General features: G+C 44.8%; 2 protein-coding genes across 36 annotated transcripts in view; one reads left to right on the forward strand and one right to left on the reverse strand.

Annotated features, from left to right (window-relative positions):
• Positions 1–489: 489 nt before the first annotated feature.
• On the reverse strand, positions 490–7,459 carry HNRNPH3 (heterogeneous nuclear ribonucleoprotein H3). Of its 24 annotated transcripts, none has more exons than XM_085583854.1 (10): positions 7,300–7,459; positions 6,194–6,330; positions 5,517–5,655; positions 4,830–4,972; positions 4,292–4,378; positions 3,852–3,967; positions 2,556–2,691; positions 2,263–2,343; positions 2,092–2,178; positions 490–1,813 (listed from the first exon to the last, which is right to left on the reverse strand). In XM_085583854.1, the coding sequence occupies exons 2-10, from the start codon at positions 6,309–6,311 to the stop codon at positions 1,737–1,739; spliced, it is 984 nt and encodes a 327-aa protein (XP_085439980.1). In that variant the 5' UTR covers positions 6,312–6,330; positions 7,300–7,459; the 3' UTR covers positions 490–1,736. The 24 variants fall into 24 exon arrangements, with proteins under 24 accessions (XP_085439980.1, XP_021384720.3, XP_085439974.1 ...); XM_021529045.4 differs by having other exon boundaries at positions 4,785–4,972; XM_085583848.1 differs by having other exon boundaries at positions 3,852–3,977; positions 4,290–4,378; positions 4,785–4,972.
• A 74-nt stretch (positions 7,460–7,533) lies between these two features.
• PBLD (phenazine biosynthesis like protein domain containing) overlaps positions 7,534–13,340 on the forward strand; it is a 108,387-nt gene continuing 102,580 nt past the window's right edge. For 4 of the 12 annotated variants that reach the window (XR_014956388.1, XM_085583867.1, XM_085583866.1 and 1 more), the window contains exons 1-5: positions 7,562–8,197; positions 10,156–10,255; positions 11,964–12,062; positions 12,580–12,689; positions 12,832–12,861. Coding sequence is in view for 9 of the 12 variants with exons in the window: in XM_085583867.1 (XP_085439993.1) it covers positions 8,114–8,197; positions 10,156–10,255; positions 11,964–12,062; positions 12,580–12,689; positions 12,832–12,861 (423 nt within the window). In the remaining 3 variants the exon portion in view is untranslated. Of the gene's footprint in view, positions 8,198–10,155; positions 10,256–11,963; positions 12,063–12,579; positions 12,690–12,831; positions 12,862–13,340 lie in introns of all 12 variants that reach the window. The other 8 variants (XM_085583870.1, XM_021529053.4, XR_014956389.1 and 5 more) reach the window with 5 other exon arrangements.

Here is a 13,340-nt window from a genome sequence, read left to right on the forward strand (position 1 = left end):
AGGGACTGCCCTGCCCCGCGCAGCTGAGCGAGCCGGGGCTGAGGCGCAGCGGGCGCTGCAGCTTGCCCGGCTGTGCTCAAGAGCTCGGAGCACAGCCCTGGTCCGCTCTCCAAAGGTGAGGCCCGGGCAGGTGTCAGCTCCTTCTCCCAAGATGGGGCCCCAGGTGTTCCCAGGTGAGGAGGCTGCAGGACTTTGCTGCCTGCAAGTGCACCTTCCCTCCACCTCACTCTGAGGTACTTCTGCAATTGAATTGACTCTGGTGCTACCTACCACTGCCACTTGGAAAACACCTCGGCTTTGCTGGCAACAGACCAAGAACCCCCTAATTCTGCAGAGCAACAATGGTTAAGAACTCCTCTTCCCTCCCCTTCCTGGCCAACTCTGCTCCAGTGCTTGGAAAGCTTCCTGTGCCAGTTACCCTTTTCAGCTCTTCCAGTCCCTTTGACACCCAGACACATTGTCTCGTGAAATAAACTCCATTCTCCTCTCTCCCACAAGAAGACATTTATTACAGATATAACACAGTACTAGCAAAACAGGTGACAAACTTGCAATACCCAAGATCACATTTGACATTTTAAGGGAGGCATTGAGGACAAAGCAGTTAATTTGGGAGATCACACTGGCTCAGAAGAATAAATACCTTTTTCCATTACATATCAGGTATGTTAACGTGTCTTCAAACAGTAATTTTCTTACATATCTTACATGTCACAAATGCACAAAAAGTTTGATCAATGTGTTTGGGTTGTGAGTTACTAAAAAAGTATTGGGCCTATAGATATTTTAGAGAACTTGGCTTCTAATGAGCTATGTAGAATGGCTTGGCAAACTTTGAACAAATACAGACAAATCAGCTCTGTGCAGTGAAAAATAAATGCTGAACCATGTTTAAATACAGTAAATTCAAGAAAGAAAAAAAGTAACTTGCTTTCAAATCCCCCACTCTTCCACTCTCCCCCACTCTTTTGTTTGTGAAAAAAAACCCTAAGTAAAAAGCATCAGAAGAACGACCTATGTCGTGTTAGCTACAAGCTGTGCTGGAGCTCCAGTTAGACTTGCAGGTTACATGTGTGAGGTGCAGGCTCCAGCACACCACAGCAAGGCGGCAATAACCGCGGCTGCTGGGTGGAGGCAGACAGGGCGGTGCTGCTCCTTTACAGGCGTGCGTTTGCTGGGGGCTGCTGGCAGCAGGAGGAAGAAGCCAGAACAATGACTGAGCCTCCACAGCTTTCTGCTGTGCTGCAGTTATTACATACAACTTACCAAAAGGGTTTAGGAAAGTAATTACCAAATAAACTAACCTATTCATCTACCCTTCTCCCCTTAAACAAGTGAATGTTCAAATTCGTTCACTAGACCAAGATTACACAGAACTGAATCAGTGTTCATAGGAGTTACAGTACAACCACCTTTATGGAACCATTTTAACAACATTTTAAACCGACTGTAGTCTTGAATATGTAATACATCCTTAGGAGTAACTAGTATAAAAAGTATCAACATCAGTGGTTTGAATATAAAAATTTATTTAAAGTCAGAGTATGCAACAAATAAAACCTACAGAAAACAGATTTTCCCATCACAATCTGTTGCTTACCAAATAATATTGTGAAAACACATTCCTTCAGTCATTATAAAGTTCTTAAAATACAAAAGAAATTAAATTTTGTAAGAAAGTCTAGTAGACCAGAGACTGTTTCTTCCAAGGTGTTTTGCAGAAGCAAGGCTATCCTTCAATACATCCCACGCCATCCTCCTCCACCCATGCTGCCTTGCCCATAGTATCCTCCACTATTTCCACTGCCACGACCTGCAAACAATTGACACAAGGTCACGCATACATACCTTAAAAAAAGAAAAAACGGGATGGGTAATATGGAACAATGGGATGAAGGTGACAACTTACAATACTCCAACACTGCTGCTCTTAACCAGCAGCATTTGCTGCAGTAGCAGAGTTGGGAGTTTCAAAAAACCACTGCCCCTCTTTCCCTCCCCAGCCCAAAGCCCACCACCCTTGCCCCCTTCTCTGTCAGAATACAGTCACTCACACTTCCCCAGGACATCCAAAAGAGAACTTGTACTTACTATATCCACCCAAGCCATCAGGAGTTCCATATCCACCGCTGTAATTGCTACCCATTCCCATTCTACCAACAGAGCCATAACCTTGATCTGCAAAGCCAAAAGTGCAACATTATAAGCCTGGAACTCATTTGACTTGGCAAAGCGTCAGCTAAATGTGCAGTTGATGCGTACCCATTCCATCTCTGCCATAGCCTCCCATTCCAGAGCCACCTCCAGCAGTGGAATTCAGGAATAGTTCAATATATCGATGCTCTGTAACAAGCAAAAAAGCCTCAGTTTGTATTTTGTTTCCCAGATCAGAAGCAGAGATACAACGCAACCACCTCACTCCCCTCACAGGCAGCAGACAGAAAACAAACAAGCGAGTTTGCAATGTGGAAAAGTGGGAAAAGCTCAGGATGGATCTGCTGCTCCCAGCCCTGCTAGAGCCTGGCCAAGCGGCAGGGAGGGAACACGACACTCACGCATGTGATTCTTGTCCTTGGACATGGCAGCTACTGCATCCTCATGTGTTACAAACTCCACATCTGCCTCTCCTGTAGCTCTTCCATCTGCTCCAATGTCAATGTGAACTCTTATAGGGTTCAATGGTGAGAAAAACTAGGGGAAAACAAAATCAAAAACCAAATCACATTAATGCAGAATTCAAGCCAGGTACTTTCTGTCGTCCTACCGCTTAGATTCAACGACTCATTTCTCAAGTAGTACTTAGTGGTTCTGGGACATTCAACATCAGGTCAACCTATGCTTGCAACCCGTTGTTACTACACAGCTTTGAGAGCTGCAGCTACAGAGCACGAGGAGCTTTCTCTGAATGCAAAGATACAAACAAGTCCTGCCCACACACACTGCTCTGTGCAACACAGTCAAATGCTATGGCACCCTGGACAAGAAAATCATAATTGGTTTTCATTGGCTCTGCTTTTCCAGCTTTCTCAAAACAAGGACGCATTCATGGAATAAAGAGAAGCTGCCTGTCAATCGCACTGCTCTTCCTCACTGCTCCAGATCAAAGCCTGACTTTTGGCCCTTCTTGTCACTGAGTCTTTACCCTAAATGGAACAATCAATCAAACTGGCATAAGAAAATACACCTCCATTTAAGTAAACTAACCCACCCACAAAAGCAAACAAGCACAAGCTTAAGAATGAAGCTCTGCATATAATACATAGGTGCCACTGGCAAGACAGGCTGTCTCCAAGGACATGCTAAGCTTAAACCAGGCCCTGTATGTCAAGAAAGCCTTTTGCCCGACAACACATCTGCACTGGCACAAGAATGCATTCCCAAGATCCTGCAGATGCACCCTCTACCTGCCAGCCGGATCTCTTATGAGAGGGATACAGTCCCCTCCAAGCCAACACAGCCTGCCCACCCTGCCCCTCCTGAAATAAACTCTCAGGACATTAAACAAATATGCAAACTAAGCAATTTCAATTCACACCTTCTGACATGTTCACAAAATCAGATAAGCTTAAAAAAAATCCTAAAGGCCTTAAAATTAGGATACTGATTGCAGGAACTGTTGTCTCTGCAATACACCTTTTATGGAAACAAAAGAGCAGAGTGCAGGGATTAATGTTAAATATAGCTTTGCTGACTCCTCTGGTAATCCCACCTCAGCCAGCAGCTTCATAGAAGCTCGTTAACTTTGTGCAGATGTAGCAGTGACTTGTTTGAGAAGGCTCCCCGAGTTTGGGCTGGGAGGGATCGGGACACACACTGCTGGCATGAGGAAGCCCTTTCCCCGTGGTACTTACGTTAGCAATATCGTTTTCCGTGGCTCGGAAAGGCAGCCCTCTCATGTGAACAAAATGACCGCCACCATGGAACCCCGACCCTGCATCTCCAGCTCCATAGCCATGTCCTCCCATGCCTATTGGAAAACCCAAACCAAAAAAACCCACACACCTCTAAGATCATGAAAAGCCAAAAGTCATCACTACTCTTTTTCTGAAAGCCCTAAATTATACCAGTGAATGCATGGAGTTTACACTTCCCATGTATCAACCCAAACCTTAACCAGAAGCCCTGCTAAGCAATCTGTTTACCTTATGATTACCCAATCCCCTCCCCCTTTAAAACAGCCTTCCTTACCAAATAGCACAATGAAGCTATTATCTCTGTCTTGGAAATACCGTGTCTTGCGACTCAAGTTTAACAGGGAAACCTTTTTAGACAAGCTATTAACTTCTTTTACCTCTCCCATCCCTCATTCTGTCGTCATAGCCGTCGTTTCCATAGCCATAGTTATTATAGCCACCATAATCATCAAAGCCACCATATCCTGTGCAGTGGAGAGAAGGAAAGGAGCGATTACGTTACTGCTCAGAATTCTCAGAGCAATGCACACACAACACTCAATTTTGCAGCCTTTGGGCACCCAGCACTTTGCAAACAGCCTCTGCAGACTGTCAAACCTGGATTTCTGAACATGGTGCAAAAGTACATTTCTTTTTATATAACACAGACTAAAACATGCAAATGGAAAGATCTGATTCTAATGAAAATGGCTCCCTTATTGTTAACGTTCATCGTAAATACTCAACCACAAGTTTTGATATTTAAAGTTTTTTTCACACAAATACATCCAGCCTAATGGGCATTACAGCTACTGCCATTTCTTATTTCTTGACAAGTATGTCAGAAACATGAAACTGCCAAGAGAACCTGTGTTCATTAGATGAACATACCACCGTCATATCCACCACCTCCTCGACGCATTCTGTCATACATACTTCCACGCCCAGCTCCATAATAACCCCCTCTTCCTCCTAATGGTCTATCATATGGTCCAGGTCGCTGTTGTCCCATCATTCTTCTTGGCATGTCAGAGAATCCTCTGATTTCACTCTTACTACTTTTGAAGATTTCAATGTATCTAATAAAAGAGGATTTTCAAGGTACTAGTAAGAACACAGGCAGAAGCAATCTGAATTTTACAAAAGGCCATACTACGTTTTCTAGAGCTAAATGTACAAGCCAATAGCAGTGACTAGAAATACCATACAACTTAAGTTTCTCCTCAAAACTGTAAGAATCTTAAGTGTATTAAAAAAAAACCCACTTTAGAGGGGCAAAAATTATGTGAAAATTCTAGCTGTACAAATTAAGCTTAAAACATGTCTTTCCAGTATGCGAAACATACTGTTAAAAAACAATGTCTGGCTATAGCAGCATTTATCACAAATTACCCAGCACAAGCATGATTGAAACAATTTTCTGAGTTTAGCAAACTACCCAGTGCAATACTGTCTCCCCCACCCCCCAAAATCTACTGTATTTCCCAAGTTAACTTAGGATCAGTTATAAAAATGCTTAAAAACAGCCAATTCCCCAATGGTCCCCAACCCCCCAAAAGCATTACTGACCCACAACCCCCAAAAAATAAAGATTTAACACCATCCCAAACTCTCCATCCCCACCTGTGCCCTATTCTTTCCTTGTGTTTCCCCAGAGCATTTTCTGCTATCTCCTTTGAAGCAAACTGCACGAAGGCCTCCCCTGTGCTTCTCCCCTGGTAGTCCAGCGTCAATGTTATCCCATTTGGCACGATTTCCAACCCTTTAACCCAAGGACAAATAACCCCGTCAAGGGGAACAGTGTTAAAGGCTGAAACATTCCCATCTGTAGCAAATACTTAAAGCATATCTAAACAACAACAAAGAAAAATAAAACCACCTTGTTTCCCCCATCACCCAACAACACAAGCCCACGATCTTTCATTAAACATTTATGGATTTAGCCGTACTTTTCTGTTTAGACTATACAAAAATGCAACCACCTCAGTTACACAAAGGAAATATAGCGACCAATCAAGCAATTTAACTGATCCAAATACTAACATTCAGGTTACCCCAATATGCAAGGTATGTTTCCCACCTCGACAAAATCAGGTACATTTTGTGTTCTACTATATCTACAGTTATTTATGCTTCATTTACAGGGCATAAATCTTAATTAAGATAAACTAATTTTACACAATCCCTCCCCATCCACCCCATTAACAACTATTAAACATGTACAAAACATTAACATTGTGTAAAAGATACAAGAAAAACCTCTAAAGAAACCCACTACACTTTGACTATACTGGAGGTACCTTGGAAAAACTGAACAATCTCTTCTTTACTGCAACCAAATGGCAGGCCTCGGAGTCGTACCACTGTTCCGTCATTGGTTGTATCATTGGGCCCATTGTGTTTTCCACTCCAGTCCATCTTTTATTTAATTTAAATCCTAAAAAAAAAAAATCCAACAAAACACAAATAAAAAAACCCTGAGTTTGCCTAAGTCCCGCCCTTAAGAAGAAATCTATTAACATTGTATTTAGATAACATGGTGGATCATGAGCTTTATTTCTGTTCCGGATTTGAAACTGGGCACCTCAATCCATGCCACCGAGGGATTCACCCCCGGCCCTGGGGCTGCTGCGGGAGCGCCGCGTGGCCGGCGGGCAGCACGTGGGCAGGCACGGCGCATAAAGCCTGGCATTCACTCCGGGTACATTTCACATCCGCTCCGTAAAGCTTTGTGGGTTCTGTTTTTTTCGGTTGCTTTTTCCCCTTGCAGCGTAGCAGTTGAGGCAGGGGCCGGAGCCACAAGGCCTTCCTTTGTCTGCCCTCAGCCGGGGGCGGCGGGGGCGTGTGCGTGGGGCGTGCGCAGGGGGGCACCGCCACCGTCCCACAAAGGGAGCCGCCATCGCCGCCTCGCCAGGCGCGGAGCCATCGCGATCTCGCCTCCCGCCGCCCTGCCGACAGCGCGGCCCTGACCCCCGCCCGCTCCCCGCCGCCATTTACCGCGCCTCCCCGAGGCGCCCGCCGCTCGCCTGCCGCGCTCCCCCCGCTCCCCCCGCCGCGTCCCGCTGCGCACCGCTAGCCCCGGAGCCGCTGCGCTGCGCCGCCCGGCCCGTGCCCCCTCACCGCCCCAGGACCCCCTCCCGCCGCTCTCCCGGGGCCGCCGCCGCCCTCGGCTCCACCGCTCAAAATGGCGGCCGCGATCGAGAGCGAGGCTCCGCGCCGCCTCCCCTCCCCCGCCCGCGGGCGCGCGCCGGGCCCGCCGCGGCGCCGGCCGGGCCCCGGGCCCGCCGAACCGCGCGCCGCGCCGCCCTCCGCCCGCCGAGCCGCCCCGCCGCCGCGCGCCCGGCCCGCGCGCCCTCACCGCGAGCCTCTCGCGCACCCCTGGTCGTGCCCCGGCAGCCGTTCGCACCGGGCAGGACGCGCCTCCTCGCTCACTGCCGAGCCGTCCGGCGGACCCACACTGCGCAGCGTCCACGGGCAGCGGAGCGTCCGGGCCGCGCGACTATCGCGATACCCGCGCCGCGCGTCGCCTCACACCCGCCTGGGCGGCTCCCGCGCACGCGCGACTCGGGGGGGAAAGCGGGGGGAGCGGGGGAAGGGAGCGACGGCGCATGCGGGGTAGGGGAGGGGCGTTCCGCCTCGGCCTTTCGCCGCCTCCTCTGCTGAGGGGCCGCGCGGCCGCCGCCGCTCGTTTTGGCGCCAAGGGGGAGCGAGCGCGGCGCGCGCGTGCTCGCGCGTGGCCCTGCGGCGGCGCGGCCCCGCGCCCGCAGCGCCGCACGGGCCGTGCTCGGAGCGTGCCTCTCGCTCAGCCCGTCCCTCTGCCTCGGCGCAGCTTCGGGAGAGACCGACAATGAGAATGGGGAAGGTTTCCCGGTGTGGGCTGCCGCCACTTCTCGGCAAGCCTGCCGAGCAGGGCAGGATCCCGCCTCCCTCAGTGCGGGGCACAGCGGGCCGGGCGCTGTGGTGAAAGGGCGCGCTGAGGCGTTCAGGGGCTGGTGGCGAGGGAGGTTAAAATGTGTGTTTTAATTAAAAAAAAAATAAATCACTGCGCAACGCCAGGGGCTGGAAAGGAGCCTGGATCCGTGTCGGCGCTAGGAAGTGACGGGATGGGGCTCCGCCTGCCGTCAGGAAAGCATTAACTTGGAGTTGTGCTGCCGGACTGAGTAAAACAGGTGAGAGTGCCTGGCAGAGCACAGCCCGCAGCTAAACAGGTGCACACGACAATGCAGATTCCGGTTATTACGGTCGATGCATTTACAAACCGACCATTCTCTGGAAATCCTGCGGCTGTTTGTCTGCTTGAAAATGTAAGTTAGAAAAAACCCAACTATGTTTTGAGGTACTGCAACGTCGTTCTGTACTTAGCCTGAGCACTCAGCACTCCATTAGACTGCTTTCTTTACTCAAAACATCTGTTTTCCAGACTTGTTTCCTGTGGCACAAGAATACAGAGAAATTAGCACAGAGGTGCTTTTTTTTTTTCATGAAAACAATGTCATACAAGACAACGTTTGAATTTTTTGTGGTCTGTTAAAAATATTTTGTTAAGGAATAGATTGGATTTATATTGAGTTAAAAGAAATGGCTTCATTTCTTCAAGAATAATTCAGAATAAAAATTCTGAAGAATTAAGAGTATTCAGAGTGAAATCTGAAAAGTAATGCTGTAAAACAGAATCAGTACTCGGTAGAAATGCGTTTGGTTTTGGTGTGGGTTTTCTCCCTTTTTTTCTTGAATTTTTCCTGTTTCCCTAGAAAGACAAAGAGTGCATATAGACCTGGATGTGAGTCTTTCACCATTAGTGTGTTGGGTTCAGCTTTAGCCAAGTTTAAACAACCAGCTTATATTGCTTCAGTGTTGCATGATAGTTTTGGTGCCGTTGACACTAGTTATCCTCATCAGGGTGTTGTGAATAGTTGGTACTAATTGGTACCGATTCCTAACAAAAAGAATTAAGATGGATTAGAAACTTACAAGCCTTGTATTGTTTGTGTAGTAGCTCCTGACAAAAATTGTAAATATGAAAATTTATGTAGAGTAGCCAATGGCAACAGCTTGTAATGCCAGTATGAATCCTTTCCAGAGGTTCCTAAGTCTGTCTAAATCTCCTATAACATTGCCTACTTACCAGGTCAGCCAAAGCTATGACTGGGAACCTCTCTCTTCAGACATACCTTTGGCCCCGTAAAATCTAAGTACTCTCAAAATTATCTCTGCATTAAAATTATGAGCTTCTAATTGCATTTTTAATATTAGTTTTACTTTATTGCATCAAGATATTGTGGAGCCACCTTACTTGCATGATGATTTTGGGATGCAGATGTTTAAATTTTTCTACAGTTCCTGGAAGTGTGACAGCTAAAGTCGAGATCCTAATTCAGCATTTTATTCTAAGGCTGAAGAAAGTGTGATGCATCTATGCAAAACACCTATTCTCTGCTCCCTCCAGAGTCTCGGCAGATGCTTTACAGAAAAAATCAGGAAAAATGCAGGAATGACAAAGCCAGTCCTTTCTGCGTTTCAGATGTGCCACAGGATGGCAGTATTTCAATAAGGTTCCTGTTATTAAAAAAAAAGGTTATTTTAATAACGTTTTTACTGGTCTTTGTTCTGGTCTAGGATCTTTACAGTAACTGACAGAACTCTTCCTGAGATAAAGGGAATGTAACTGTCATGTAAAATGTTAGAATGTTGTTTAACTGTGCAGAATTCAGTCTGCAGGTACAGTTCTGTGTACTAATCAGGTATTGGTTTGTCGCTGTAGTATGGGATTATTGGCTGAAAAGCGTTTGTTACTGAAGTCGTTCAAGTTAAATGGGTACGTTTTTATCTCTCAGAGGCTGGACCTGACCAGGTCCCTTTAGTACTTTGTTTCAGTTGAGTTTCAGTATTTGAAAGATCAGATTCTCAAAACTGGCCAGTCAGCATAACCGTGGGGAAAGAGCAGTGGGCCATGGGCCAAGGAGAATGTTATACAATCCCAGGGGCTTGGGTATCTTGGGATCAATGTCCACTGGCTTAAATCACAGGTACTTAGTGTGATCCACTAGTTCTATTTTTTTTTTTTTCTAGTTTGTCTCTTCTCGGTTCCTACTGAGGGAGTGTATTGTCTCACTTACAGTTTTTTTACTCGCAGAGATTATTTTGAATAAAAACTGAACCTATGTTTTATTATAATAGAAAATTAAATTACTGTATTTGACAGAAAGTTTGAATCTGCATTTTTTTTGCCTGCTCTTGACTGGATTTGTTATGTCATCCCTAGGATCTGGATGAAGATCTGCACCAAAAAATTGCAACAGAAATGAACCTTTCAGAAACAGCTTTCATCAGAAAACTGAAACCTGGAGATGACTTTAGCAAAAGTTAGTGTTTCTGCTGACAATAAAACATCAGACAAATGCAGAATGCATTCAGACTTGCTCTGGATTAATTTTTAGCTGAATCAGTTTGCTGAATGTGCTCACTTGTGTGGTGGTGCAGGCCAAGGGGCTCCTCTAGTCCACTAGTCTAGACTTGGATTCTAGGTTAAGGAGTCATGTTTATCATTTTGTTATTTTATGGATTGTTCAGGGAGTAGGATTTTGTACAGTCTTTGTAATTGAAAATATTAAGAATAGTAGTAGTCCTAGTAGTAGTAGTAGTAACTATAGTAGTACTACTAGTAGTAACTATAATTGCTTGCTCCTGTTAATAAATTAGAATTTATTTTAATTGCTTGGAGCAAGAAGTTACAATACTTTTTATTTTTCATGTTAGCACTTCGCCAGTATGTTTAACAGACTTATTTTCAAGTCATCCATACCAAGCAGCATACAAAATGCCAGCTTCTGTATCATTATAGTGCTTTTGGTACTAATGGGCTACTTTGTGGTCTCAGACCCACACAGCTACCCAAGGGGTGCACAGTTCTTTCAAAGGAATTTGGCCACTCAGCTACACCTGAGACTGTGCTCAGGGGCAGTGGGAGTGAACCAGGAACATCAGAATGTCACTTACAATCTGCTTCTGGAACACAAATTGGTCTAGTGAGGGCTCCTGGACACAGCATATGTTTCTGCAGGCCTTCATGATCAGTACATTTCATTTAATGTTAATCAAAGAAAAAACCAAACCAGTGAACTCTGTTATTTGAGGGACATGTGAATTTATGGGAGTGCTTAATGTCCTCTCAGTCCAAGTGCAGCTGTGTGTCTGGAGTGTCCAGGAGGTGTTCTGGGTCGCGTTTGTCCCCACAAAGGCGTGCATGAATCCCTCGTGTGCCGCTCCCGGCGCGGTTTCTGCTTGGGGCAGTGCGTGAGCAGCACGGAGCAGGCTCACGCCTGGGGCTGGCCAGCCCTCACAGCACTTCACTCCTGGGGCCATTAGGTTCCACCACAGGGTTTTATTTGGGTTCTCTTTGTTTTGTTAGAGGGGACTGACTTCAATGCACGAACTTTCCATAGTAGTAATGACAAGACTGGTTTGGATTTAAAAAATCTATTTTGTTTTTTCACATCTTGTTGTGTTTGTATGGTAATTATTCATTTGAAATGCATTTGCAAAAGTTACAGGAAACCGAGTATCGTACATGTGTGTTCCAAATTTTTTAAATAGCAAATAGAAATATGATTTCTAGTGAAATGAAGGATTAGTAGACATTAGAGGCTTTTACCAGTGTTTTAAGCAAAATAATTCATAACTGAGCTAACTTCAGTACAGGTTCTGTTATATCAACAAAACCATCTATAGCCTCTAGATGGTAACCTGGCCTGCAGCTGATACAGATCTTGACTATGCCTCTGCAGGATTTCATAATACACATGGACACAGGGCCTTTATCTTCTAAATAAGACCTGTTAAGGATGAAGAAAAATCTGTGCTGCATGCAAAGGTTGTTAACTTAATTCAAAAGGGATAGCTATTCTGAAAAATCAATGCAAAATGGGTACCTAGAAGTGTGTTTAAGACCCAAAATTGATTGCAACATGCATTTTGATTAACTGAAACATCTTCACTCTGTATATATTGAGATAAAATGAAGATACAGACTTCTTCCACTTAATAGCACTAAATAAACTTTATTTTTTCAAGGTTCCTGCTTTGGGCTCAGATGGTTCACCCCAGCCAATGAAGTTCCTCTCTGTGGTCATGCTACTCTTGCATCAGCTGCTGTGTTATTTCATGTACAAAGTAGGTTTATAACTATGCATTACTATATTTTTTTAGAACATTTACTTCTAATTAACATCTCTATTTTTTAAGATAAAGGCTTTAAAACATTCAGAATATCTATAGAACCCAAATGAAGATACCCTGGGTATCTTTCACTCCTGCTCTGTAGTTACAAGGCTGTAGTCTGATGCCTACCCTCTGATTCCAATGCCCTGCTATTACTTTTGTGTAACGAAAGTGCTAAATAAGCAAATGTCATTTGGGAGAGGTACAGTAGGATTTGATGAATAGGGAATATTGCTCTTTCTGTTAAAAGGACATTCCCATTCATTCTAGGCAAATGCAGGAATGATTCCCTGACAATTGTTGTGCTTATTAGCCTCAGCGGATTTATTTAGTTGGGCATTTTGCCCAAAATACAGTGTTGCTCTGGATATATTTGGGCTTTTTCTGAATCTACTGAGCTGCTCTCAGGGCTATGATAACTTAGGTTAAAATTCTAATGTTTGATAATGTTGCAACATTCTCTCTCTAGAAAATACAAATTCAGTTCTCACGTTTGTGACACTGAGTGGGGAATTAAAGGCCAGACAAGTGAAAGATCATATTGTCCTGGACTTGCCACTTTACACAGCCTACCCCCAGGTTAGTCCAAATTCATGATAGGCTTCCAAGGAAAGTATGCATTTGTATGTGTATGTCAGTATATATGTCTGTCTGTAGTTGCATTGATGCCTACATATATATTACAGTTTTTACAGTGCTTCTATTTTTTTTTTTTCTTCAGGAACTTAAGGAAGTAGAAGAATTAATAAAGGTAAAAGAAGAATCCATCAGTTGTCTTAGAAAAACATTTGTAATAGCTTTGCTTATTTTTATGTATTAAAATGGCTAAAAAATGGTGACAAATGTATTCCTGAATTTGAAACACCAAACTTCAAAGCTCTCAGTATTAACTCAGTAGGTCAGGGAGTGGAATTCTCCAGAGTACTGCAGCTGAATCTGTGTCTCCCATTTCCATTGACCAAAGTGTCAATATTTATTCAAATGGCATTTTCAGCCTTTTGTGTGCATAAGAGGGCAGTCTGTGTCCTTGCCCTCCTTGAGGTCCTGGATTTTTTCCCAAATGGACATACATGGGGCTTGTAACTCACCCATATCCATTCATGCACTTGGTGCATTTGCTTTTCTTGCATTTACTTGAGGGTTGCATACGCCCTCTTCTAGCAGGGAATGTGCTCTACAGAAATGCTAAGGAAATATTTTATATTCAAGTGATGATGGGGTTTTTTCTGT

Source organism: Lonchura striata, chromosome 6 (genome assembly GCF_050655825.1).
Source record: "Lonchura striata isolate lonStrDom1 chromosome 6, ASM5065582v1, whole genome shotgun sequence".
Classification (NCBI taxonomy): domain Eukaryota; kingdom Metazoa; phylum Chordata; class Aves; order Passeriformes; family Estrildidae; genus Lonchura; species Lonchura striata.